At 61.2% G+C, this 26,297-nt stretch overlaps 2 protein-coding genes across 10 annotated transcripts; one reads left to right on the plus strand and one right to left on the minus strand.

Annotated features, from left to right (window-relative positions):
* Window positions 1-6: 6 nt before the first annotated feature.
* TLE2 (TLE family member 2, transcriptional corepressor) lies at window positions 7-14,271 on the plus strand. 9 transcript variants are annotated; one of them, XR_006014657.1, is made up of 20 exons: window positions 7-58; window positions 143-240; window positions 745-808; window positions 1,992-2,036; window positions 3,845-3,907; window positions 4,132-4,206; window positions 4,720-4,912; window positions 6,977-6,993; window positions 8,024-8,116; window positions 8,387-8,431; window positions 9,546-9,686; window positions 10,697-10,838; window positions 11,236-11,396; window positions 11,773-11,849; window positions 12,301-12,550; window positions 12,745-12,992; window positions 13,109-13,252; window positions 13,335-13,485; window positions 13,615-13,691; window positions 13,775-14,271. XR_006014657.1 is itself a non-coding variant. In XM_042019756.1 (20 exons), the coding sequence occupies exons 1-20, from the start codon at window positions 35-37 to the stop codon at window positions 13,804-13,806; spliced, it is 2,148 nt and encodes a 715-aa protein (XP_041875690.1). In that variant the 5' UTR covers window positions 7-34; the 3' UTR covers window positions 13,807-14,271. The 9 variants fall into 9 exon arrangements, 8 of the variants coding, with proteins under 8 accessions (XP_041875690.1, XP_041875687.1, XP_041875688.1 ...); XM_042019756.1 differs by having other exon boundaries at window positions 13,105-13,252; window positions 13,335-13,489; XM_042019753.1 differs by having other exon boundaries at window positions 13,105-13,252.
* A 742-nt stretch (window positions 14,272-15,013) lies between these two features.
* On the minus strand, window positions 15,014-26,077 carry LOC121660399 (transducin-like enhancer protein 1). The gene is given in 21 exon segments (XM_042019752.1): window positions 15,014-15,570; window positions 15,763-15,839; window positions 16,175-16,325; window positions 16,408-16,555; window positions 16,782-16,969; window positions 16,971-17,030; window positions 17,225-17,474; window positions 17,767-17,843; window positions 17,916-18,100; window positions 18,187-18,313; window positions 18,579-18,734; window positions 19,003-19,047; window positions 19,192-19,296; window positions 19,476-19,498; window positions 19,806-20,001; window positions 20,556-20,630; window positions 20,732-20,794; window positions 24,035-24,079; window positions 24,546-24,609; window positions 25,272-25,420; window positions 25,937-26,077. Coding segments are annotated over 21 exon segments (2,316 nt in total). The 5' UTR covers window positions 25,961-26,077; the 3' UTR covers window positions 15,014-15,462.
* Window positions 26,078-26,297: the final 220 nt, after the last annotated feature.

The following is a 26,297-nucleotide window of genomic DNA, read 5'->3' on the forward strand; positions in this document are numbered from 1 at the left end:
GGGGGGGGCCGGGCCGGGCGCCCGGGCGCTCAGGATGTTCCCGCAGGGACGGCACCCGGTAAGTGCCGCGGGGGCGGCGGGGCCGGGCCGGGCCGGGCCGGGGGGCCGAGCCGCAGCCTCCAGCCGGGCTGTCTCTCCGCAGCCCCCGCTCCAGCCCGGGCAGCCCTTCAAGTTCTCGGTGCTGGAAATCTGCGACCGCATCAAGGAGGAATTTCAGTTCCTGCAGGCGCAGTACCACAGGTGGGGCGGGGGGTGATGGGGGTCGGGCTGGGCTGCGGGCAGAGGGAGCGCCCGGGGCAGAGGTGTGATGGGACATGGGAGGCAGGAGCGCTCGAGCAGCGGGGAAAGGGGGGAAGGAGGAGGTGGAGAAAAGGTGCCTGGTGAGGGGAGCGCCTGCGGAGGAAGGGGAAAGGGGTTTGGGCCGAGGGGCAGCGTGAAACCGTCAGTTGGGGCGCCAGGTCTTGAGCGGGAGTTCCAAGGGGAAGATCAGCGCGTTTCCTTTGGCTGAGCGGGGTGTAGGGGCAGGGAGGGGACAGAGCTCTGGGTGGGTGCTACAGGTGTGTGCACAGCACAGCCGTGGGGTGCAGGTGCCCCAGAGAGGGTGTGTGACACCCCTGCAGCCCCGTAAGCCCGCAGGGGCAGGCGGGAGATGTGCTGAGCTTGCCGAGGTTCCAGGGATGGGGACTGGCGGGATGGGGCAGGAGATGCAGGTCCGTGAATGAAAGCCCTGGCTCCCCTTTGCAGCCTGAAGCTGGAATGCGAGAAGCTGGTGAGCGAGAAGACAGAGATGCAGAGACATTATGTCATGGTGAGCTGCCCCCTGCCTCCCCCAAGGTGCGGCCCCGCTGGGCTGCTGCCCTCGGAGAGATCCGGGTGCTGGGGCTCCTCTCAGCCACTCGCCCGAAGGGGCCACTGCCCTGCCCACTGCTGACCTTGGGGCCGGGGAGATGTGAGGGAGGAAGGAGTTAATCACCATTCCTAGCAACGCTGGCTCTTTTGCTGCTGTCTCAGTGCTCAGTGCTGCCTGAGCCTGGGAATCCTGCCATAGGTTTTGTCTCTTTTATTTTGGGTTGGGTTTTTTTTTTTTTACCCTTTTTCTATTTGGCCATATAAAGGAGTTCCCCACTCCTCCCTGTCTCTCTCCCAAGGGGTGGGTACTTATGAGCTGGTGCTTCAAGGCTCCTGGTTTGGGTGGAAGGGGAAGAAGCAGGGCAGGAGCCCTCCACAGTTGCCAGTGAGGGGTTAACAGCCCCCAAGACAGACTGACCTGGGCACCAGCCAGAGCCTGCCAGGAGGAGGGGAGTTGCTGGGAGCAAGGAAAGAGTTTGGGGACAGCAGAGCAGTTCCCTCTCCTTTAGCATCTGACCTTACTGCCCCCTCTGGGGAAAGGGGGAACCCAAATGATGCCATCTAAGAGGCAAAAAGATGTGAACTTGGGCAACCCCCATCCTGGGGGTGAAGGCAGCCCTGTCTGTGAGGCCGGGGTGTTGCTGTTGTGGAGCATTTCCTCTCACCCATCAGTTGGGATCCCTCCCCAGAAGTGGATTGCTACCTTTGGAATAGGCTTTGCTGGGGAAAAGCAGGTCCTCTGGTCCCCTTTTCTCCCCAGGTGTGAGGGGTTGGGGTCAGCACCCCTGGCAGAGTCACTGGTGGCTGGGGAAGGGTGTAACCTGTTGTCATCTTTGCTCTGCACAGGCTGAGTGGGTGGGCAGCTGTGCCAGGGCATGAAAACAGGTTCCAAGTAGGGTGGGACAGGCCAGGCTAAGCCAGGATGGGTTCTGGGGGACAGCAGGACTGGCTTTCCCCTGGCTTAACCCAGTGCAGAAATTGCAGGTGTTAACATCCTGTGGCTGCTCCCTACCTTGTCCTGGGCTCCTGGCATGGGGCCTCAGCCATTCCTCGTGGGCTGGAGTGAGCCAAGTCCCAGGCTGGTCCTGGGCCGGTTGCTCTGGACAGCTCCTAACCAGGCTGTGTTGTGGTTTTCCTCTCAGTACTACGAGATGTCCTACGGCCTGAACATTGAAATGCACAAGCAGGTAAGTGCAGTGGGGGCCGGGCCAGCAGCAGGGGAGGGTGGGGAAGAGGCTGAGGTTGGAGACTTTGTTGGAAAATTATCTCCCTGGAGCCCGTGCAGCTCTACTGGCATGGGAGGTGTGACAGCTCTGTACGAGGGACTGGCTTGCAAAGGGATCCAGCAGTTGTCAGGATGTGTTATTGCGTTCCTCATCCCTGCCATCCCAAAGATGAACCACTCAGAGCCCTGCTGTGAGGCCTGGTGCTTCCCTGGGGCCCCAGCTGAAGGAGGGATGTGGAGGAAACAGCAGGAGCTAGAGAGCAGAGGCAAATGGATTGTCTTTCTTTTCTTTTTTTCTTAATCTCCTTTTCCTTTCCCAAAGCCAGAGGAGTGTTTTCACCCTTCCCTGGTTCCCCTTTTGTTCCAGCGTTAATTTGCTTTCCCTCTTCAGATTTATCAATCTAGTCATCATGGGCTCTCTGCCAGGGAAATTAGTTTGGACCAATGCCTGACAAAGTGGCAAGTCAACTGCCATATCCCTCCAGCTGGCTCAGCCCCTCCGAGTTTGCTCCTTTTGTTAGCAGGGAGTGTGGTGGAGACCACGAGCACATTCCTGCCACCCTTATGTGCTCCAAGATCCAGTGGGACTGGGACCCAGGGGTGGCCCGAGCCACGTGGGGCCAGAGACTGTGCCCACGAGGTGATAGAGGTGATGGCCAAGTGGTTGAGCAGTGGGAGCCTGGGCAGGAGAGGGCTGGAGGAGGGGAGTCTCTGGCTCTGTGGGCATGGTGGCAGTGGCTGAGGGAGCAGCTGGGACCTGCAGGTGAGCCCAGGGTGCTGGTGGGTGTGGGGCACAGCAGCCTCCGAGCACAGCAGGTAAATGTTCCCTTTGTTCTCCCTTGGCTCCGAGCCTGGTTTGACCTCTGCAACACCGGCAGGGATTGTCAGAAACCTGAGATGATAAAACCCTTCAGAGCAGCCAGTCCCAGGGTGGATTTGCAGCAGGGGGGGAATCCAGTTTTCCCCAGGAGATGTTGGTTTTCTCTTGGAGAGGCTGGGCTGGGAGTCGCAGTCCCTTTCCTCAGAAGTGCTGCTTGCCCTGGTGGGAACGCGGCCGGGCTGTGGGTTTGTCTGCAACCACAGAGCCTCTCCTCAGAGGATGCACCGGGTTTTCTGCATTCCCTTGTGGGCAGGGGCAGGTCCGGGGGTGCTTTGTGCCTCTGAAGGAGCAGGGGGAGCTGTCCCAAGGCTTGATGGGGATGGGAGTGGAGTCCCTGTTCCGAGTCAGGGCAGGTACCACCTTGCAGGATTTGCTGGTGCGATGCCAAGAGGGCTGGATCTGTGGGAGTTCTGCATCCTGCTTGCTCTGTCCTGGCTTTGAGTTGGATGTTTGGGAAGGGAAGGCACAGGCAGGGCCTGCTGCCAGCGCCTGTGGCTCGGCTCCCCTCCGTCCCTGCCCGCTGGCCACGGCAGCCCGCAAAGCCAGGATGGGTTTGGGCTGAGCAAAGCCAGCTGGGCTGCGAAAGGACTGACAGCTTGGAGCTTGCCTTGGCCCAGATCCACGGAGGGATTTAGGCGTGGGTTCCCTCCCATGTGCCTGGCGGCCTAAGGGGGTCCAGCGGCCCTGGGCAGAGCCCTCCCTTGGCAGCAGCTCGGGAAATCCCAGCAGGGATGCAGAGGCAGCAGGAGAATTTCAGCCAAGAGGGCGTGGGTGGGGAGAGTTTAAATCCTCCGCCGAGGCTGTGTGTTTGCAGGATGCTTGGCTGCTGGAGGGGGACAGGATGGGGCTCAGAGCCCTCCATCCCTGATGATACCTGCTTCCTCTTTCAGGCAGAGATTGTCAAGAGACTGAGTGCCATTTGTGCCCAGATTATCCCCCTCCTGACGCAGGAGGTAAGGAGGAGGCAGGGGATGTGCATCAGATTGCTCTGGCTTCTTGGGAAGAGGCGAATCAAAGTCCAGCCTGAGCAATGGGAGGTTTTGGGGAAGAAAACCTCCATGCCTGGGCTGGAGGGTTGGGAGAAGGGGCTGTGCAGGGGTGGGTGGGGCAATGTGGAGCCAAGTGCTCCTTCCAGCCAGGAGCACGGTGTGACCACCCCCATGCTCTTCCTCCCCAGCACCAGCAGCAGGTCCTGCAGGCGGTGGAACGGGCCAAGCAGGTGACCATGGGAGAGCTCAACAGCATTGTCGGGGTGAGTTGCACTGCCTGGCTCTTGGCAAAGACTCTTTCCTGCCTGAGGGTTCGGGCCCTGCAGTGATGAGGGAAGTCAGGGTTTACACTAATGTGATAAGCCCATTGTGGTGAAGGGATTTGCCACGGTGTCCTGAAGGTGTTGGATGCCCTGTGGGATACCCCTTGAGCAGAGTGGGGCAGAGCCATGGCTCTGCCATGTGTTGGGGTCCTGTCTGCAGCAGCGAGGGACTCGCAGGTGGAAGGGGCAAAGGAGAAAAACAAAGTCCAGAGAGAGAATAAAAGCAGGCTGTGCTGTGCTGAGCCTGCTTGACCCTCAGAGCCCAGACAGCCCATGGGTGGAAGGGGCAGGGATGTGATCCAGGCTGTGCAGCCCCGACAGCACCTCTCCCCCCTCCTCGTCCCTGTCTCATCCCATCGCGCTTCGCATCGAAGCCCGTGCGCGAGGGGAGGGCCCGGGCATGGCTGCAGCCGCCTCCTCCACATCCAGGACCATTTGCTCTTTCTCTTTCAGCAGCAGCAGCTTCAGCACCTCTCGCACCACGCATCCCCCCTCCCGCTGACACCCCACCCCTCCAGCATGCAGCCCTCTAGCCTGAGTGGGGCCAGCGGCACCTCGGGGCTCCTGGCCCTCTCAGGGGCACTGATGGCACAGGCTCAGCTGGCCACCAAGGAGGACAGAGTGGCCCAGGATGGGGAGAACAGAGGTAAGGGGAAGAAGCACAGCTGGGTTAACCCTTTAAAGGCTGGCTGAGTCAGTGCTGGGCAGCATGTGCAGGGATCCTGCTGCCTGCTCTGCCTCTTTCCTGAGGCTGCTGGCTGCTGCATCCCTGGGGATGGCAAATCCAGCTCATGAAGCGCCTGCAGCCTCAGGAGGCTGGCTCTGTTTCTGACCCGGGAACTGCTGCTCTGCAGTGATGGTGTGTGGCTGTGTGTGCAGCCCTGGCTCTGGGCAAGCGCTTGTGCACACACAGGTCTCTCCGCTCCAGTGCGTGAGGGTCCCCTCCTTTGTGAGGCACCACAAAGAAACCCTCTCTTTTTACACCAGGGTTTACACCAAGTAGAGATCTGATCCCTCAAGCCGAGACTTTTAGGGAAAATACTGTTGCAAGCCCCTGATAGAAACTGTGACAGCCACAGGCCTGGGGCAAGGGGTTTAGAAAGCAGAGCCTCATTGTGTGTGTTGTGCCGTGTAAATTACACTAATTCCTAGTCCATATGGGTGCCTCCTCCTGTCAGGATCACAGAGTGCCTTAAAAACATCATCAATATTTAATCATTGTTAAATCAGTGCTCTGAATGCTACTGGCAGGCCTGGGCCAAATTAGTAACGCTGCCCAGCTTTGCCTGTGGCCTGTTGCTGCTGAAGGGCTGCACAAAGGAGAAGCTGCTCTGAGCTCAAGTCACCTTTTCAGAGCACAGGCATCGAGTGGTTGTGCTGAGAGGTGGCTGGAACAAGGAGAGAGGCTCTGGGCAGCTCGATGGGCTAGAAACAGGCAGCCAAATTTAGCAGGAGAGATGCTTCTCTGCAGACTCCCCTGGGGAAGGTGCTGACTGAAGTGCTGTTGGGTCAGGACCCAAGAGCAGCAGCAAAGCCGGGCACTGGGTGGGGTTTGCTGCAGGCTCTCATGGTCTGGTTTGGCTTTAAGATTCCAAAGTGGTGAAAAGAGCAGCAGGAAAGCGTCGGTGGCAGCTCTGCCCCCCTGCACACAGCTGTCTGCAGTTCAAATCCTGTCCGTGTTTCTTTAAGGATGGCTTCCACAAAGGAGGAAAACAAAGTCCAGAGAGAGAATAAAAGCAGGCTGTGCTGTGCTGAGCCTGCTTTACCCTCAGAGCCCGGTCAACCTGTGCCTCCAGCCAGAACTTTTCTCAGTCCGGGAGTCTGGCTGTGGTGAGGGCCATTCCTTATTAAAAAAGAAAAAAAAAAAAAAACAAAAGAAAGGCGAAATGCTCCATCTGTCTGGGGTTAATGCTTGGTGCTCTGCCATAGTTAGCCAGAGCTGGTGTGAGTCAAACTGAGCCAGGGGTGCAGGGCTGATGGCAAGCATCTGGTCCCCCTCCAGACCACAGCCTTGGAGCAGTGCCTACGAGAATCCCTCAGCTTCCCATCCCTGCCTGCCTCTTTTTGCCAGCAGGGACCTGGACTCATTCTCTCCAAATGCTGGTGGATCTTTAGGAGCAAAAATCAACCAGGAAGGGTTGCTAAACCCCAGCCCACAACCCTGTGCTTGGATTTGCAATAAATGCCTGGCACTTCTTCCCTGGGCTCAGGGAAGTGGACCTGCTTTGCTGTGCATGCACCAAAGCCTCAGAGGGTTTCCAAGCAGGGCTTTTAGGCATGGCTTCCTAAGGAAATAGGATGGGTGTGATCCAGGGGATCTCAGCTGGCTTGCCAGCTCGTCCCCTCCCCCGGTGGCTTTGGACCTGTTGTCATGTCTAGGGAAGAGATTCCAAAGCTGGGATAATTTCTTGGAAGGAGGTGGGTGGATAGAGATTCCCCTGCTTCCCTGAGGAACACCAAAGTGCTGACCTCCCGTTAGACACCAGAGAATCTGCACTTCAGGTGGGCAAAGTGGGAAATCAGGTGTGATTTTTTGTTTGTTTGTTTTCTAAGCCTGTGTCCCGCTGTTTCCTGCCTTGCCCTGCTGTGCCCCTCTCTCCTTCCTGCCTGGGTACGTGGGGCAGAGCCTTGGCATTAACTACCTCTTCCTCTCCTCCCCTCTGCTCTGACACGGACCTGGGATGCTCTCCCTGCTGCTGCCTGGCTCCAGAACACACCCCAAGCCGGGTAAGCTGTGGCAGGCATGTGGCCTCAGCTGGCCCTGATGGCATCTCCAGCGTGCTCCAAGCTGGCTCCTGGGAAGGGATGGGGGTGCTGGGTGAGCTTTCCTGGCCTGGGTGGGCTGTGTTTGCATCAGGGTTTTGTAACTGGAGGTTCTGGGCCACCTCAATTCAGTCTTTGCTGATGCAAGGAGCTAAAGATCAAGGGCTGCTCCCAAAATAACCAGCTCTGTCCTTTTCAAGGAGTTTCCAGTTTAAGAATCATTCTGAACAGGTCTCAGAGCTCTCAGCCCCTCTGCAGTCCTTGGCTGCCCCCTCCCTTTTAGGATCCCCCCAGTCCCAGAGCTGTGACTCTCTTCCCAGGCTCCGCAGTAGCTCTGCAGTATCAGAGTACAGGCAGGAGAAAGAAGGGTTAATGAGCCTCTCAGCTGGGGAACTGTAGGCATTGATCTTGGGCTTGCAAGGTGGGAGAGGAGGAAGTAGAGAAGGTGTCTGTGATCCCATGACTACCCAGGCACCTCCTCCAGAGATCCTGGGGGGCAGGGATCACCTTTCTGCTGCCTGGTTCTGTGCCAGAACTGTGGATCTGACTGTGCTGGGAGCAATCAGGTGCAGGGAGCCCTGGGATGGGGCATCTCCATCACTTTCTGGCTGCCCTGTGATGAGTGTGGGGTTGCCAGGGGATGTGTGACACCCCTGCAGCTGCCAGCAGCCTCTGGGGGAGGGATGTTCTTCCTGCTTGGCCCCATTCTGCTTCCCAACCCTCGTGGCAGGGTTAAGGTGAAGTAAACACCTGTGAGGATTTTCTGCTCCACCCTGGCTCGTTGTCTCTGCAGGGGTGGATCTCTCTGGTAGTGCTGGGGATGTGCCTTGCTCAGATCCCCACGTTGGGGTTTTGGGGTCCTTCCCGCCAGGCGTGGAGATGCTTTGCTAGGATGGAGGTGGTCATGGAGCAGGGCCTGGCCCCACTGAGAGGTGAGGGGCAGCTGTCTGCCCTCACAGTGGCTCACACACCTTCTTCTCCCTCTCTGCCTCAGAGCATTTCTGCTTCCCCTCCCGAGAGCCTGCGGGACGAGGAGCGGACGGGGCTGAAGCGGAAGCGGGAGGAGAAGGACCTGCCTGGGCATTCTGTGAGTGCACCAAGGGGTGTGGCTGGGGAGCTCCTGCTGCAGAGGGCTGGTGTCTTGTGAGCAAGAACAAACCAAATTAAGAGCCCCATGGAGGCCCCTCAGCCTGAGGTTGGGTTGCTGCCAGCAGGACATGGCTGATGTTGGTCCATGGAGTGATGCACAGGAGAAAATGGGTCTCTCTGCTGTCTGAGGTCCTGGGGCAGAGCACAGAGCCTGGTCCAGCCTTGCCCTGTCCTGACTGAGCCCTTCTGGATTTCTCCCTCCTTGCAGGACAGCGATGGGGACAAGAGTGACTACAACCTGGTGGTGGATGAGGTAAGCCCTTGGAGCCTGGCAAGGGATCCTGCTCAAGCTGCAGTCATTAGGTTTAGGACTCTGGTTCCTCAGCTTTGGGGTTCTTTAGGCTTCAGCTCACTGCTGTTGGGCAGCAGTGGCCAGCCAGGACACGTGCCAGCCCTGCTCCAGTGTGTTGTGCCAGCCAAGACTGATTCCATTCCCACTGCTCTGGGAAGGCTGTGCCAGCCGGGGCTCAGCTTTGCCAGCCACAGGCTTGGCTCTGCTTCACAATCCCCTTTCAGCCCCGCTGCTGTAGCATCCCATATGGGGAGGCTGATAAGCTGGATGAGAGCTCCACGGAGCTGGGCTTGCTGCTGGCAGCTCCCGTGGCTGGAGGTGGCAGGAGCCTCGCAGCACACCCTGGCCCTGCCAGCCCAAGGCCTCGAGCCCCGTCCTGCCTGGCCTGGCCCTCGAGCAGCCTCGACTTCAACACCTGTGGCTGTGTCTCAGTGCAGGGGATTCACTGAATTCCAGTCTTTTGCAATGGAACTGCCACGTGCTTCTGGTGCAACCTCCGCTGGCTGAGGCACACATGACAGAACTTCATCCCAGCCACCACTGTTCCTGGTGGAGATGATGTTTTCGGGGACATACTTGTTCCCTTCCTAGAAGACAGAGGGGAGAGCAAGACATGAGGTCTTCTTTACTCGTGCCACTTCCTAAGAAAATACAAGCCCTGAAAGGAAGATCAGCAGGAATTTCTGCAGAAAATGACACTTATGAAAGCCACTCGTTGGTGTCATTATGGTGATAAAAAATCACAGACCTGGCTGAATGGTTAATAGGGAGTGCAAGAGCCGAGCGGTGGCCTCTGAAATGGCAGCCCTGTCTCAGCTCCTCCTGTGGGCTGATCCCCATCCCTCCTTGTGAAGGCATCCATGGCCACCAGCGTCCTCTGAACCTGCTGTCACCTCTCATTTTGTCCAAAGAGAAAAATCGAGGCCGTTTCTTATCCAGGAGGGCAGAACGGAGTCCTCTGAGCAGATGCTCCTCATTGAGGCCGAGGGGACCGATGGTGGTCCTGGGTGGCTCCCCAGGACCCCTATCATGCACAGAGGGGTTCCTGCTTCCCACAGCGCTGTTCTCCCCCCAGGACCCGCCCTCGGAGCCCGGCAGCCCTGGCCGCTCGCCCAGCCGCCGCCTGGCTCCGTCCCGCCGGGAGCTGCCTGAGAGCCCGGCGTCCATCGGCTCCAGCGGCAGCACCGCGCCCCTGCAGCCCAAGGACCAGAGCCCGGTAGGAAATCCCTGGGCAGCCTGGGCTGGGGGTGGCATGTGTGGCCCCGAATTTCTCTCTGTGGCCAGCCCGCCGCAGCGCAAAGCGGGCGAAGAAAAGCCGGTGGTTTGTGTGCGCTGCCACCGCCCACCCTGGGGACAGAGGGCCGTGCCCTCGGGGTGGGACAGGCTCTGCAGTGCTCTCCACCCGCCTGCCTGCAGGATTCCCCAGAGCTGCTCGTAGCAATTGATTTTTCCTTCTTCTTTTTTTTTTTTTTTATTTTCCTTCTCAGTGGTTTTTTTTTTTTTCCTCTCCTTCCTTGCCAAGCACCAGTCCAGCGCTCAGATTGAAACATCAGCATGTGGGAAGGGGAGGGATGTTTCTGCCACTCCTTGGCCTCCCAGCCACCGCAGGGACCAAGCGATACGTTCCCCCATCTGGGGTCAGGAGCCAGCTGGGGGCTGCGGGCAGCAGCGAGCAGCAGCTCCCCGGCACAATCGGATTAGAGCAGACAAAGCGCCCAGAGCAATCTGCCAGCACAGCACGTAGCTTTTCTCTGTTATTAATTTTTTTTTTTTTTCTTTCCTTTGCTGGTGTCGACAAAATCCCCAGACAGAAAAAGCAGAAGAAATAGGAGAGGCAAGGAAAAAAGCAAGGAATGAAGTAGCTGTGGGGATTGGAGAGGCTAATTCATGCCAGGCATCCTCCTGGTCCCAGGCTGGGGATGGGGGTGCCCCTACATGCTCGAGGGAGCAGCAGATGTGTTTGTGGGGTCTCGTGCTGGTGGGCACTGCAGGGTTGGGGCACTTTGGGGTGACTTGGAGCTTGCATGGGGTATTTGCACCTGTGGGGAGAGTGGGGCTGTGTGAGGGGCAAAGGCGAGGGGTCCTGGATGGCCAGACCCTGTCCAGCTCCATCCAGGAGCTCCTTCCACCCTGCAGAGTGTGGAGGCTGCTGACCCACCTGGTGCTGGGAGGGCTGTCCCAGGCCCTGGTCCCATTGCTGAAGCTGCTTTTTTCCTCTCTGCACAGACCGACTCCGTGGCCAGCGCTCCCACCTCCAAGCCCTCCTCTTCCTCACCACCCCGTGACTCCCTCACGCCTGGCCCTGGGCCCAGCTCGGCCATCCCGCTCCGGCCACCCCCGGCCAAGGCCCCCACCACCGACACCGTCAGTGAGTGTCCGAGGACAGCGCCGAGGTCCTGCTCCGCGGTGACAGTGCCGTGGGGCTGGGATGGAGGGAGGCAGGTGCCACCAACAGAGCTGGCGGGGCCATTTTGCTCCACAAAATCAGCCCTATCAACCATGGCCAACAGGAGCATTGCCACATACCAGACTGCCTGGTGGGCTCAGACCTGCCGAGGGTGGTGGTCGGGGTGGGGGCAGGGGTTTTATCTGTTTTTCTCTGATGAGTTGTCATTTTGGTGGGGCTGCATGAAGCTGGCAGCTTCAGAGCTTGGCTGTGGGGGCCGGAGGGGGTGGCTGTGCAGTCACCAGGTGCCCCTCTCCCCCGGGTGACGCTCGCTCGCGCCTGTGGGCCAGGGCCAAGACGCGGGTCTCTCCTCGTGCAGCTCTCCGCAGCCCTCTGAGCTCCTCCAGCCCCTACACGTCCTCCTTGGGGATGGTGCCCCACGCCGCCCTCAGCGGGGAGCTCCCATCCCCCGGCCTCTACATGGGCATCCACCTCTCGCCCCAGGTCAGCAGCGCGGTGCTCTATGGCCGCTCCCCCATGGTAAGTGACCGAGGGAGAGGCTGGGTCTGCTGCCGTGTGCTGGCTCTGCTCCCTGTTCCCTGGGCCTGCGCTGTCCCTGTGCAACATCTGGGGCTTGAGCTGGGGGGTGCAGCCATAGGAAGGGCTCCCTTCCAGAGGTGGATGGGTCGTGAGGCTGGTGGAGGCTTCAGTGCGCTCAGAGAAGCCTCTGCTGGTTCCACTGGTGTGTAACTGTGTCTGTGGGAACCCATTTGGGCCTTTGTCACTTGCATGTGAGGACACGGCAAGCAGGGAACATAGAGCCAGGCTGGCCTGGTCCCAGCACGTGCAGGGAAAGGCCTGAGCCCAGCTTTGGTGTCCTCTGCTCTGCTCCTCATGTGGCCTTTGCTTTGTGCAGGTGGCGTTTGAGTCGCACCCTCATCTGAGGGCTTCCACCCTCTCCTCTTCACTCTCCACCGTCCCTGGAGGGAAGCCGTAAGTGGCTGCACACGCTGGGGCTGTGAGGAGGGTGGGCAGCAAGGGGCTGAGCCAGGTGCTGAGAGCATCTCCCTCCCAAGGGCTCACCCAGGGCAGGGCAGGGCTGAGGGGGAGCTGCTCTCCACTCCAGCGTCCAGCACTGCCATTTCATTCCTGGCAGCTTGCAGTAACAAGGAGCTGGGTAATTAAACCCCTCATTAGCCAGAGCACAACGGGCACCTTCCACCTTGGCTAAGGGAGCGTGGCTCAGGGAGAGGTCACCTCCTGCCCTCGGGCATCACACAGGGGTTGTTCAGGCCTCTCTTCTGCTCCTTTCCAGTTCCTACTCCTTCCATGTCCTCTGACTCCAAACCGCGCTGCCTGTGTCAGACCCGCTGGGACCCGCGTGGCACCGGCCACTGTCCACACAGGATTCTGGGCTGGTTCTCACTGCTCTGCTCCCTTCCAGTGCCTACTCCTTCCACGTCAGCGCCGACGGGCAGATGCAGCCGGTGCCTTTCCCCCCCGACGCCCTCATCGGCTCCGGCATCCCCCGGCACGCGCGGCAGCTGCACACCCTGACCCACGGCGAGGTGGTCTGTGCTGTCACCATCAGCAACTCCACGCGACACGTCTACACCGGGGGCAAGGGCTGTGTCAAGGTGTGGGACGTGGGGCAGCCGGGCACCAAGACGGCCGTGGCTCAGCTGGACTGCCTGGTGAGGAGGAGGAGGAGGAGCAGAAAGGCCTCAGGGGTGGGGCTGGGAAGGGGAAGGTGCCCCTGTTCCAGTGGAGAGGACAGAGGGGCCTTTCACGTGTGCAGTGAGAGAAAGAGATGCATCTCCTGCGAGCCCCTGTGTGCTCATGCTCACCTCCTTCTTGCCTTGCCCTGTGCCCTGCCACCCCCGTTCAGAACCGTGATAACTACATCCGTTCCTGCAAGCTGCTCCCCGACGGCCGCAGCCTGATCGTGGGGGGGGAGGCCAGCACCCTCTCCATCTGGGACCTGGCAGCGCCCACGCCCCGCATCAAGGCTGAGCTCACCTCCTCTGCCCCTGCCTGCTACGCCCTGGCCATCAGCCCTGATGCCAAAGTCTGCTTCTCCTGCTGCAGCGACGGCAACATCGTGGTGTGGGACCTGCAGAACCAGACGATGGTGAGGTGAGCCCGGGGTAGGGGCCATAGGGCAGGGACAGGGGGAGATGCTGGCTCTTGGGGGAGCTGGCTGCCCTGACAGCTGTGCCCTCGCCCTCTCCATCCCCCTCTTTCCCAGGCAGTTTCAAGGCCACACGGATGGTGCCAGCTGCATCGACATCTCTAACTATGGCACCAAGCTGTGGACAGGGGGGCTGGACAACACCGTGCGCTGCTGGGACCTGCGGGAGGGGCGGCAGCTGCAGCAGCACGACTTCAGCTCCCAGGTAAGGGCTGGGGCCCTCTGGCAGCACCATGGGGCCAGGTGGGACCTGCTGAGCCACAGTGTGACCCTGTCTGTCCCCTCAGATCTTCTCTCTGGGGTACTGCCCGATGGGAGAGTGGCTGGCAGTGGGGATGGAGAGCAGCAACGTGGAGATCCTGCACGTCACCAAACCTGACAAGTACCAGCTGCACCTCCATGAGAGCTGTGTCCTCTCTCTCAAATTCGCCTCCTGTGGTAGGCAAGGGCCGGTTTTTCTGCCTGGGCTGTGGATGGGCTCAGATTGATCCTTTTGGTTTACTCCCCCTGTGCTCAGCTCCCCTGAAAGGAATCCCAGATCTTAACCCACTTTGTCTCCTGTCCCAGGGAAGTGGTTCGTGAGCACGGGGAAGGACAACCTGCTCAACGCCTGGCGCGCGCCCTACGGAGCCAGCATCTTCCAGGTGTGGTGAGGCATTTGTGCAGTGGGATGATGGTGGCTCCAGGCACCAGCCCTGCTCTCACCTCCTGCCTCTCTTGCTCGCAGTCCAAGGAGTCCTCGTCAGTCCTGAGCTGTGACATCTCTGTCAACGACAAATTCATCGTTACGGGCTCTGGCGACAAGAAGGCCACGGTGTACGAGGTGGTTTACTGATTCCTGTCACCATCCCTGCGCCATCAGGAAAGGGGACACACCTTGCCCGAAGCCACCACACTCACATAGGCCTCCAGTTCTGGAACTGCCCTCCTGCAGCTCTACTTTCCTTCCTCCTCCTCTGCTTTCAGACACCGCACCAAGGCTCCAGCACCGTTGTCCTGCCCCAGTTCCTGCACGAGGCTGGAGGTGAGGGCTGGGTATAGCCTGGCATCCCCCAAGGCTGGGCTAGGCATCCTGGGCCCTGTCTGTCCCTCAGGCGCCTGCATGGGGAGCTGGACAAGCCTGAGAGCGTGTGTCTCCTGAATTACTGCTACTGATTTAATGGCACCCATTTTCTGCTGCAGAAACAGCTGTAAATTATCAGTAAAGAAATGTATTTAACTGTGTTTTCAATCCCTTACTAATAAAAAGGAACAAAAGAAGGGCTGGGCTGGTTCTGGGCATGGGCCTTTGCCAGCCAGCGCTGCCAACTGTGCCGAGGGCTGGGCTCTGAAGGGTGTGTTGGGGGGCTGCTTTTGGCCAGCAGCACAGGGGAGGATGCTCCCAGCATGGCAGAGGAGTGGCTGCTCGCCTGCCGTGGCAGCCCCAGCTCCAGAACTGCTCCGTGGTGCCTGTGGTGAGCTGTGGCTGGAGGCTGGGCTGGGGCCGGGAGCCCAGAGCCGCTGCCACACCGCAGCCACCACCGTGCCGCTGCTGCTCCCCTGCCAGCCCCGGGGCTCCTGGGAGCAGCCCTGCTTGCCCACGGCAGTGCTGGCGGGCGGCCAGACCGATACGGCAGCGCTGAGTGCTCACATGTCATTTCCTTCAAAAACCACTTCCTCCGGTGCCGGCCTCTCCCCCCACACCCCACGGAGCCCGAGGCTGCTCCACCAGCGGCACCGCAGAGCCTCCGCCACGCTCCACTCCCTGCCCACACCGCCAGGCCTGGCTCCTGCTCCCCACCACAGCCAGGGCCAGGGACGGGCTCTGCCCACAGCGGAGCTGCCTCAGACCCCCCCTCAGCACAGAAAAGGAGGAGCAAGTTGTGACCAAAGGGGACAAGGCTCCTGCCATGGTCTCACCCCTTCTCACCTGGCTCCATCCCACTGCCACAAAGCATTGAGGCTACTGCCCAGGACAAGGCACAGCTGCCTTTTTTTGGTTTGTTTTTATTATTAAATACACCCTGGGAGGCACAGAGGGAAGTGAGGCCAGAGCCCATCCGCCCTGGCAGGCCCAGAGCCTTAAACAAATAAAAACCCCCACAACAAAAAGTTAAAAATAAAAAAGCACCCAAATAAAACCCCTAACAATGCCAGACCTCCCCCCCCATCTCCAACTCCCACAGTCTAGATTTAGAAAGAAACCCACAAAGAACAAAACAAGGAGAAAGTCCCCAGGAAATCCACCCCGAGCAGCAGCCTGCACGATGCCTGGCCACGGTCCCAGGGCCACCTCCACCCCTCTCCGCTCTCCTCCAGCTGGGATGCCACAGCCACTGGCTGCACGTTCTTTGGGAAGTCAGCAGCAGGGCAGGTAGAGTCCACCTGTCCATCCACGTGGACACCTGCCTGTCCTGCAGTTGGCACCTCTTGGGCTCAGTAAATGATCTCGTAAACTGTCGCTTTCTTGTCCCCTGAGCCAGTCACGATGAACTGGTCGTCCGTGGAGATGTCGCAGCTGAGGACGGAGGAGGTTTCCTTCGACTAGAGAGAACAGGAGTAAGCACAAGGAGCAGCCCCAGGGCAAGGTCCCACCCCCACTCCCTGGGGAGCTGGGGTGGCTGCAGGGATCAGTTTAGGGGCTCGTTGTTGCTAACACACATTTATGGATGGGCTGTACTGGGCAGCTCTTGGCAGCCTCACTCCGAGCAACCCCCAACCCTGCTGGCTGCTCACCTGGAAGATGCTGGCTCCGTAGGGCGTCCGCCAGGCATTGAGCAGGTTGTCCTTCCCAGTGCTCACGAACCACTTCCCTGTGGAGGGACAAAAAGCAGCCTCCTGTTACCAAACCAGGCCCAGCAGCTGGATCCCACAGCCTGCCCAGGCTGTGAAACACACGGTGGGGATGAGGCAACCACAACTCTGCCACCCATGAGCCAAGGGAACACAAAGGGGAGTTTGGCTCCAGCAGCCAGCACTGCTCCAGGAGGGATGGATACCCCTTTTCAGGCTGTCATTCACCGGGGACAGGGCTGGCTACCAGAACAAATGCTTGCCCCAGTGCAACGAGCCCTGCGACACACGGCCAGAAGTAGAGGTGGCATCCATGAGGTTCCAGAGCAAGGGGGGCCAGAAGAGGCGTGCCTACCACAGGAGGCGAATTTGAGAGAGAGGACACAGCTCTCATGGAGGTGCAGCTGGTACTTGTCAGGTTTGGTGACGTGCAGGATCTCCACGTTGCTGCTCTCCATCCCCACTGCCAGCCACTCTCCCATCGGGCAGTACCCCAGGGAGAAGATCTGAGGGGACAGACAGGGTCACACTGTGGCTCAGCAGGTCCCACCTGGCCCCATGGTGCTGCCAGAGGGCCCCAGCCCTTACCTGGGAGCTGAAGTCGTGCTGCTGCAGCTGCCGCCCCTCCCGCAGGTCCCAGCAGCGCACGGTGTTGTCCAGCCCCCCTGTCCACAGCTTGGTGCCATCATTGGAGATGTCGATGCAGCTGGCACCATCTGTGTGGCCTTGAAACTGCCTGGGAAAGAGGGGGATGGAGAGGGCGAGGGCACAGCTGTCAGGGCAGCCAGTGCCTGCAGCATGGAGTGTGGGGCAGGGCAGCACCCAGCAGACAGGGGCTGCAAGCACAGGCACTGTCCCACGGCCCGGGTTAGACACAGGGAGGGGCTGCAGGGGACTGAGTGGTCCCTGGCCCGAGGAGTCCCCAGCAGTCCTATCCATGCTCCCCCCTGCCCCAGACTCACCTGACCAGTGTCTGGTTCTGCAGGTCCCACACCACGATGTTGCCGTCGCTGCAGCAGGAGAAGCAGACTTTGGCATCAGGGCTGATGGCCAGGGCGTAGCAGGCAGGGGCAGAGGAGGTGAGCTCAGCCTTGATGCGGGGCGTGGGCGCTGCCAGGTCCCAGATGGAGAGGGTGCTGGCCTCCCCCCCCCACGATCAGGCTGCGGCCGTCGGGGAGCAGCTTGCAGGAACGGATGTAGTTATCACGGTTCTGAACAGGGGTGGCAGGGCACAGGGCAAGGCAAGAAGGAGGTGAGCATGAGCACACAGGGGCTCGCAGGAGATGCATCTCTTTCTCTCACTGCACACGTGAAAGGCCCCTCTGTCCTCTCCACTGGAACAGGGGCACCTTCCCCTTCCCAGCCCCACCCCTGAGGCCTTTCTGCTCCTCCTCCTCCTCCTCACCAGGCAGTCCAGCTGAGCCACGGCCGTCTTGGTGCCCGGCTGCCCCACGTCCCACACCTTGACACAGCCCTTGCCCCCGGTGTAGACGTGTCGCGTGGAGTTGCTGATGGTGACAGCACAGACCACCTCGCCGTGGGTCAGGGTGTGCAGCTGCCGCGCGTGCCGGGGGATGCCGGAGCCGATGAGGGCGTCGGGGGGGAAAGGCACCGGCTGCATCTGCCCGTCGGCGCTGACGTGGAAGGAGTAGGCACTGGAAGGGAGCAGAGCAGTGAGAACCAGCCCAGAATCCTGTGTGGACAGTGGCCGGTGCCACGCGGGTCCCAGCGGGTCTGACACAGGCAGCGCGGTTTGGAGTCAGAGCTGTGAGCAGAACACACCCGATGATGCCAGTCGGGCACACAAGAATCACCACCCAGGTTTCCCCCCAGGCTGTGCTCCCCATCCCTGCTAACCCCAGCTTGTCCACACCTCCCAGCTTCAGCCCCACACGCCACCCCACCCCCTGCCCCAGCGCAGCCCCTGCCCAGCTCGGCCCCACTTACGGCTTCCCCGAGGTCCCCACTTGCATGCCGGCCACCAGCCCTGGGACGCGCATGTGGGGGTGCGGGTCGTAGCCCACCTGCAGGGGACAGCAGGTGAGAGCAGCTCACACCCCGTGGCCCCACAGCCCCACACGGACGAGGTCACGCACCAGGGGTGAGCGCCCGTAGCCGCCGGCTCCCACGGCGGCCGCAGCCCCGTTGAGCTGCGGGGACATGAGGTGGAGACTGGCGTAGGCGCCAGTCCCGGCCACGTCCCCGTTGACCGCAGGGTGGGCCAAGCCGAAGGCGGCCGAGTAAGGGCTCTGCACTCCCAGCGGATTCCTCAGGCCCAGGGCTGGTGGGGGAGAGGCAGAGTGAAGGGATGGGGCCCTGGAGACAGAGCTTGGAGACCCACCCAGGCCCCGGCGAGGCCAAGCTCACCCAGGGGGTCCACGGGGACCTTGGCAGTGGTGGCACGAAACTGCTGGGCACTGCTGGAGCCCGGGATGGTGTCACCCTGGGAGGTGGGGGTGCTGGACTTCAGGCTGGGCGTCCCTGCCTTCTCCACCTGCCAGGAACAGAATGGGGATGTGGCAACTGCACCACTCCCGTGCCAGAGGGTCTCTGTTAGCTCCCCCTCAATGACAGCCCAGCCCAGACAATGATGCAGGGTCTGTGGGAGGGGATTTGAGCTGAGATCCAAGGGAGCAGGAGCCCCTCCCTGTCCGTCCAGCACTTTGCCCCATGGGTTTGGAGGCAGAGGGACCCATGTCTGGCCACTGTGTCAGCTGAGCCCTCTGTGCCAGCACAAGCCCCAAGCGAATCACACGTACCGTGGGTGCATCCTTGCTCCGAGACGGGGATGTGCTGCTGGAGGAGGCCATGGAGGTTGGACTGAGGGGCATGGCCTCCTTCCTGCCCAGTGGGACCTTCTCCACCCCATTCTCCCGGGATGAGTAGGAGTGGACGCTGTGCGGGGAAGAGGGGTCCTGGGGGGAAGGGAAATCAGCAGGCAGCAGAGCAGGCAGGAGAGCAGAGACGTCCCAGGTTTGGGGAGCTGGTGGCTCAAGCAAGGGCCAGGCTGCCAGCCTGGATCTTGGGACTCATTGCTGCTGCTGGCAAGGGTCAAGGAGCACAACTCCCACTAGCACCTCCCTGTGATGCCCACCTCTGCCTGGAGCAGCCTGTTAGCCCCACCCTCAGGAACAGACAGCACACACTGACCCCAGCCCCTTCCCAGTGTCCCAGCACACTGACCTCATCCACCACCAAGTTGTCTTCACTTTTGTCTGCATCGCTGCCCTGAAACACAGAGCACGGTTGGAGCCAAAGGGGCTGCAGCCGGCTTCACTCCTGCCTGGAGCTGTGCCAGAGGCACAGGCAGCTCCATTCATTGCCCCACAGGAGAGGATGGGGCCACCCCGAGCCCCCCAGCTCTGGGCTCACATAGTCTGTAACAAAGTCCTTCTCCTCCACCTTCCTCTTCTTGCTGCTGCTCAGGTACTCGGCGATGGCTCGTGCCCGCTCCCCGTTTGACAGCGCCAGGGAGCTCTGGGGTGAGGGGACACAGTGTCAGTGGCTGGGGACACTGTGCCCAGCTCCTGAGACAGGCAGCACCAAGGCAGGGCTGCAGCTGACTCCTGGAGCGTGGAGAGCCCCAGCCCAGCTCTCTGTCCTGACTGCAGCCGGTGCCGCCACAGAATGGTGCAAGAGAAGAAAAAGGCACTTACGGGGCCGGGGTCTCGGTCTGTCGCTGTGGCAACGCAGAGGCGCAGCACGAGGAGGAGGAGGGAAAGGGAGACACGCTGTGTCACCGCCAAGAGTCCCCCAGGAAAGCCACCTGCCTCACCCGTGGGTGCTGGGGCGTTCCCAGCAGGGCCAGACCACCACCACAGCAGCAGGGTGGTCCTGGGCCCCCTCCAAGGATTACCCCCCAACCAACCCACCTCACCACCCTCCAACAAGGGTGCTGATCAGTGGAGGATGTCCTTCACCCAAACCCCTTGCAGCTGTAAGCCCCCTGCCCCTCCAGCCCAGTCGGCAGCCCTGAACACACTCACCCCTGGGCTCCGTGTCATGGACTCCTCGGTCATCCTTGGCCAGGAGCTGGGCCTGGGCCCCCAGTGCCCCTGAGAGTGCCAGCAGCCCTGAGGCACTGCTGATGCCAGCGAGGCCAGTGGGCTGCATTCCAGAGGGGTGCGGGGTCAGCGGGATGGGGGGACCGTGGTGCGAGAGGTGCTGGGTCTGGAGCTGGTGCTGGAGAGGAGAGAGCAGAGTCGAAGGGCTGTGCCAGGACAGCTGCTGGGCAAGTGAGGGGCAAGAGGCAGCCCTGGGTCAGTCAGCAACGGGGCCTGGGTGTGGAGGGGCAGGGCATGCACCCGGGGTGCCCCCAGGAATGTTCTGGGGGCCACCACATCCCTCCCACCGACCCCTCCCACCCTGGGCTGGATGGGGGACCCTGCCTGTACCCAGAGCACTGTGCTGCTGCAGTCTCGAGGGAATAACTGAGTGGGAATGGTGGTGATGCCCCCTCCACCCGGGCCACAAGGCGTCAGGACACAGTGACATGCACCAGCCACCACCCCCGCCCCCAGGTGCACCTCCTGCATCCTGAGTCCTGCTGGCAGCCCCCAAACCAGCCTGGTTTGCCCCTCTCCTCCCCTTGACTCAGCCTCGGGTGGGAGAAGGCATGAGGGGCAGGAGGCATCTCCAGCCCAGGGACGGCAGGAGCCCGGGAGGTGCCATCATGACAGAGCCCCTCAGCCCTGGCCCAGGAGTGGCGGGAAGTGCTGGGCAGAGGGTTGACGTACCCCGATGGCCGCGTTCAGGTCGGTCATAGTCACCTGCTTCGCTCGCTCCACAGCCTGGACCACTTGCTGCTGGTGCTGTGGGGAGAGAAGAGCGGGGCTGGGGCAGGCTGGTTTCTTTCCCTGGGCCCCAAAGGAGCTCTGGAGCACACCTGGCTGGGGCCCGAGGGCTCACCCACCTCCTGAGACAGGAACGGGATGAGCTGGGCGCAGATCACGTTGAGCCGCTTGGCGATCTCCGTCTGGCAGGGGAAGAGAGACAGAGCCCATCAGGGCAAGGGGCAGAGCAGACCCCACGCTGAGGGGCCCTGATGCTTCCAGGAGAGCCCCCTCACCACGGGTGCTTGGCCCAGGCAGCCTCAGGGTACTGGCACTCAGCCCCAAGGGCTGCTGCTCAGCACGACCATTCCTGTTCCTAACAACACCCCTTTCAAAAACCAGCATCCTCCATCCCCACCCTGAGAGCCCTGGGACGCCTTCCAGCTCCTCCCTGCCAGGAACATGAAGCCCCACGGCCCATGCCACCGAGGCCATCCCCAAGCAAGCCCCCAGCCCTGCAGCCATGGCCCCTGCAGGCTCCCCCCACCCTGCCCTCCACGCAGCCTCCTGCCGGCACCACGCCTGCTACCTGCTGCCCTCCCAGCCCTCAGGAAGCCCTGGAGAGGTGCTCTCCTTCCAGCTGCTGTTTTTCTGCAACACTCAAGTGCCACTGGCAATCAAGAGTGTGGAGCGCAGGGAGGGAGAGCAGCATCGTGCTGTGCCATGCCATGTTCCTATGGCACCCCCCTGCCAGCTTCCAGGGCCCCATGTTCCTATGGCACCCCCCTGCCAGCTTCCAGGGCCCCATGTTCCTATGGCACCCCCCTGCCAGCTTCCAGGGCCCCCGCTGGCCCCACCCTGCACAGCTCGGGTGAGAGGAGAGCACAGACATTCAACCATCGCCGGCCTCACAGACACATCCCTGGCAAGAAGTCCCAGAGGCTGTGGGGACAGGCCCCTGCCCCTGCTGAGGGCCAAGAGAGCAGACACTGCTCGAGGCAACACGCAGAGCTGGGGACTCGTCCCCAGCACCAGAGAGGGGACAAAGATCAGCAGCTCTCCCTAAACCCAGCTGGGGGAGGGATCCCTCTGCTCTTGGATGGGCAGGGGATGTCCCGGGCATGGGAGTCCAGGTAAGATGCTGTCTCAAGCCCCAAGGAGCTCCCAGGCCACCCTGGTGGGGAGGATGAAAACACTGTGGAGCCAGCACAGGGCTGAGAGGAGGGGTTGGAACCCAGACCCCCTTATCAGCCCCCAGAGGAGGCTGAAGGGTCCCAGGGACAGAGCTGACCCCTGGATGTCCCCTCCAGGACCTTGGGCACATCTCCCACGCCCAGCTGGTGCAGGTGCTGAAGTGCCAGGGTGAGGGGCCACAGCACTGCCTGGCTGGTGTGGGGACAGAGACCCAGGGACATTCTATGCTGCCCTCCAGAGCAGCTGCCGACCTGCTCTTGCCAGCCCCAGAGCACAGAAACAATCTGGCACCTGCCTCACTTCCCCTTCTGAGGGAGGAAAAAAAGAGAAAGAAAAGAAAGGAAGAGGGGGGAGCAAGGAGATTTGGCAGCCAGCAGTTCTGGGAAGGATTTAGCTGTCTCTCGGGGCCGGCAGTGATGGATTCTCTTCCCTAATGCACTGATGGGCAGCAGCTCCTTGGGGAGAGCTGCCTCCAATTCACTCGCACTCGTTAATGTGCAATTTACTGGCACTTTAACGCTCTCAGCATGAAAAATGATCACGCTGTTTGCAGCCCCCCCAGCCACCAGCACGGTCACCTCCCCTCTGGCTCGTGGTGAGCAAGTCCAAGGCCAGGCAGATTCGGGGAGGTGGTTTTACAGAAAGCTACAGGCCCCTTCCATGCCAAAAACAAAGCAACAATAAAATATTAACGTCTCCTGCTCGTTCCCATCTTGATCTTCTCCTGCCAAGCCTGTGGCTGCCTGGAGAGCTGCACCACCACAGTCAGCCCCCAGCCCCATTTCCCTCTGAACAAACCCAGAGCAAAACCCCACGCCTTGGCCCACGCTGATGCCAGCACTGCTGGGCACCTGGGGAGCCCCTGAGGACACTGGGCACATCAAGGACAGAGGCCACACCACGGCACTACCCAGCCTCCATCCATGGCCATCGGGCGATTGCTGCCTCGGGGGCTCAGGACCTGCCTGTGCCCATGAGCAGAGCAGGATTTGGGGGAAGAGGAGGGGAAACAGCAACCCAATCCCTCCAGGGCAGCGATAACCCGCGGCTCCTGCGCCGGCAGTTCCCGTTCCTCACACAATGGCCGCTGGCTGTCAGAGCAGACTTACGGGCCCTTGTTAAAAGTGCCGACAGCTCACTGGCCGGCAGCCAGCGGCACCTGGGGCTGGCAGAAAACACGAGCCTGAGAGGGCTGGGAGAGAACCAGCAGCCAGAGGAGAGGAGCTCACAGCCCTCCAGGGAGAGGCTCCGGGCAGGGTGGACCCTTGGCATCATCTGTCAGAAGGGCAGCTTCACACCTCAGCCTCAGCAGGGATGCCAGGACAAGGAGGGCATCCCAGAGTGGCAGGAATACCCTCCCAGCGGGCACAAAGCTGGCAGGTGTGGCTGACAACCTGCCCTGTGGTGGGGACAGAGGCCAGCACGGCCACGGTGCCCACCCGAGCAGCTCCCGCGCAACAGTTGGCGTCGGCGGGCGCGGGGCGGGCAGGAAGGCGGCGGCAGCGCGCCTCGCCAGGCTCCTCCGCAGCCTCTTTAAAAATAGATGAGAAGAAACCTTCTGTCTCAGAGCAGCTGGTGACCCGGAGCTCGGCACAGGGGAGGAAGGGAGGAAGGGAGGGAGGGAGTTGAGGAAGGGAGGGACGGATGGGGAAGCAGCGAGGGAAGATGCGCAGCCCTGAGCCCCCGGAGAGCCCACTCTGCACCCACACCCCAAAACCCATTTTTGTCCTCAGAATGCTCCTCAGCCCTGGTCCTCAGATGAGCTGCTCCCTGGCCAGTGGGCAGCAGACACTTGCAAAGGTGTCAAGCCACAGCCCACCACCCTGCTGTGACTCTGTAGCCCCCCTTGCCCTGAGGAAGGAGCCAGTCTCCTTCACAACAGTCCCCCCATGACCACTCACAACTGGTGTGAGCAGCCATGCAAGCACAAGTCCTCCACCACTGCTCTCTGCTTGACACAACAAGCACATCACAGTCCAGGCAGGGCACCTTGAACCCAGCAACCAGAGCACAGATATGTGTTTGGAGAGCTAAGGAGACAGGCAAGGCCATGACACAGAGCAGCACAAAGCTTCCAAAGTACAGGGAAGGGGACACATCCCCCACAAGCACAGCCTTCCCTGGGCTACAGCAGGGAGCAACATCCCATGTCGTCTGTGGGGACAGCCCTGAAGAGCCCAGATGGCAAGGTGGGGCCAGGGAGCTGGGACCAAGGAGGTAGACAGAGCTCCCAACCCACCCAGACTCACCTGTTTGTGCATCTCGATGTTCAGGCCATAGGACATCTCGTAGTACTGTGAGGGAGAGAAGGCAGCATCAGCATGGCTCTGGAGACCAGGGGAATTCACAAGCAGAAAGTCCTCTCCGGTGCTGGCACACCACGTCAGCCTGGCCACAAACAGTCATGGTGTGGCCAGACCACGGGGACAACACGGTCCCCAGCTCCTCTTCCAGGAGCAGAGGTTCCTCTGGCACATGGCTGCAGCCCACAGGATGGACACAGTCCTCCCAGGGCTCCTGCAGGAATGGGGACAATCCCACAGGAGCAGCTTTGCCACCACAAGCTGCGGCAGCAAGTCCTGCTCCAACACCACGGCTCTTTTTGGGGGAAAACCAGGCAGTAACAGCCACAGGAACCAGATCTCAGGGCCAGGCCACATAACCCAAAAGCAAGGGGAAGGCAAAGCATCCGTGCATGTCCTTTGATGGTTCAGAGGAGATCCCACACCACCCTTCTCCTTTCAGGTGGAGCTCACTAACCATGACATAATGACGCTGGATTTCTGTTTTTTCTGTTGCCAGCTTTTCACATTCTAACTTCAAGCTGTAAAAATAAAGAGGAGAGAGAAGGAGAAGGAGCGACCACCCCTTGGTCCTCCCAGTGAGAGGATGTCCCTGGCTGGACAGAGCACAAGCCCTCCCAGTGTACCACACACTTCAGCCTCCTCTCAGCTTCAATCCCATCTCCCAGCACAAGCCAAGAAAACCACCTGAAAGAGGGCGGGAAGAGGCTGATAAAGAAGAGATGGACGGCAAAGGGATCTGGGCATCAGGGAGCAATTTGCATGGACTCTTAACCCCCTCCCCAGCATCTGCTTCCCAAATGGAGTGAGCTGCAAAGCTTAGCTGCATTTCAGACCTTGCTCTGCCCCGCACAGTGTGGGGAAGGGGAGGTGATCCCGGACAGCAGCCTCACGGATCAGAGGGACTCCAGGTCTAAGTGATGACTCTGGCTCATCCCAGGAGCTGGGTGCTAGAAGCCAGCACCTCCTCCTGGGGCTTTTGGCAGGCAGAGGCTGAGCTTCCCCTTCAAACAGTGTCATTTCAAGCTACCATGGTGGTGCTTGGCACAGCCATCCTCTGGAGGGACCGGTCCACCAGCCACACCGGACGGTGCTGCCCAGTGCCAGCAGGAGCCTGTTGCTGGCCAGCACCAGTGAAGTGCCCAGTTCACGCATTGGCATGGGAACTCTGGCAGCTTCTCACCTGTGGTATTGGTTCTGCAGGAACTGGAATTCCTCCTTGATGCGATCCAAGGTCTCTGGGTAAGTCAGCTTGAGGGACTGGGGGGTGCTGGGGATGGCACTGGCAGCAACAGCGGCTCCCGAGGCAGCGGAGGGTGCCTGGAGATGGGCCTGGGCAGAGATGGGACCTCCGGGGTCACTGCTGCTGCCCAGCAAGGCTGGCACATCCCCCAGGGGTGTCCTGCACCCGGGAAAGAGGCTACGGGCACATTTGGGAGAGCAGCACATGCAGGAGGTTGCAGGAGGAGTTACTGGAGAGAACTCTGGTCACAACCAGGCACCAAGGGCCTTGTCAGCATCAGTTTGGCCACTGAGCCAGAGAGGATTAATGACCATGGCTGGCACTGGGCATGGCACAGACCTGGTGGCCTGTCCTCGCCCAGCTGCTGAGCTCCCTGCCTGCCCATCACCGTCCCACCATCGTGCCCCAGTGGATCCTGCTCCCAGCACCTCATACAGCCCAGCCCCGCAGCGCTGGGGCTCAGCACCGCTTTGGGAAGAAGCACAGCATCGCTCCCGAGCATCAAACACTGTCAGCACCGAGCGGGGAGCTGGGGTCTGGGGGCGCAGGCCCTGCGAGGGCCGAGGTGGCACCGCTGCGAGGGGACGGGGCCACGCGGGGCTCACCGGGGGCCTGTTCTGCGGGAACATCCTCGGCACCGGACAGGCCCGGAACCCTCCGGCCGCGCGGGCCCCGCCGCAGGCTCGGGACGGGGCCTGGAAACAGCTCCGAGCTCCGGATCAGGCCCTGGAGAAGAACCCGGGGGTCACCGCCCGGCGCTGCCCGGGGGCGCGGGGCCCTTCGGGAGCCGTAGCGGAGCCGCGGAGCCGCGGAGCCCCGGCCCCGCCCGCAGCCCCCCCGCGCCCCCCGTGCCCGCGGGGACCGAGGGCCCTGGGGCTCCCTCCGGGCTCCGCGGACCCGCCCAGCCCCGGCCCCCCGCGCCGCGCAGACAATGGCCCCGCCGCCGCCCGCCGCAGGTACGGCCGC

This window comes from Corvus kubaryi, unplaced genomic scaffold (genome assembly GCF_017639235.1).
Source record: "Corvus kubaryi isolate FWS band 111438036 unplaced genomic scaffold, C.kubaryi_AGA036_p1.0 35031, whole genome shotgun sequence".
In the NCBI taxonomy this organism is placed as follows: domain Eukaryota; kingdom Metazoa; phylum Chordata; class Aves; order Passeriformes; family Corvidae; genus Corvus; species Corvus kubaryi.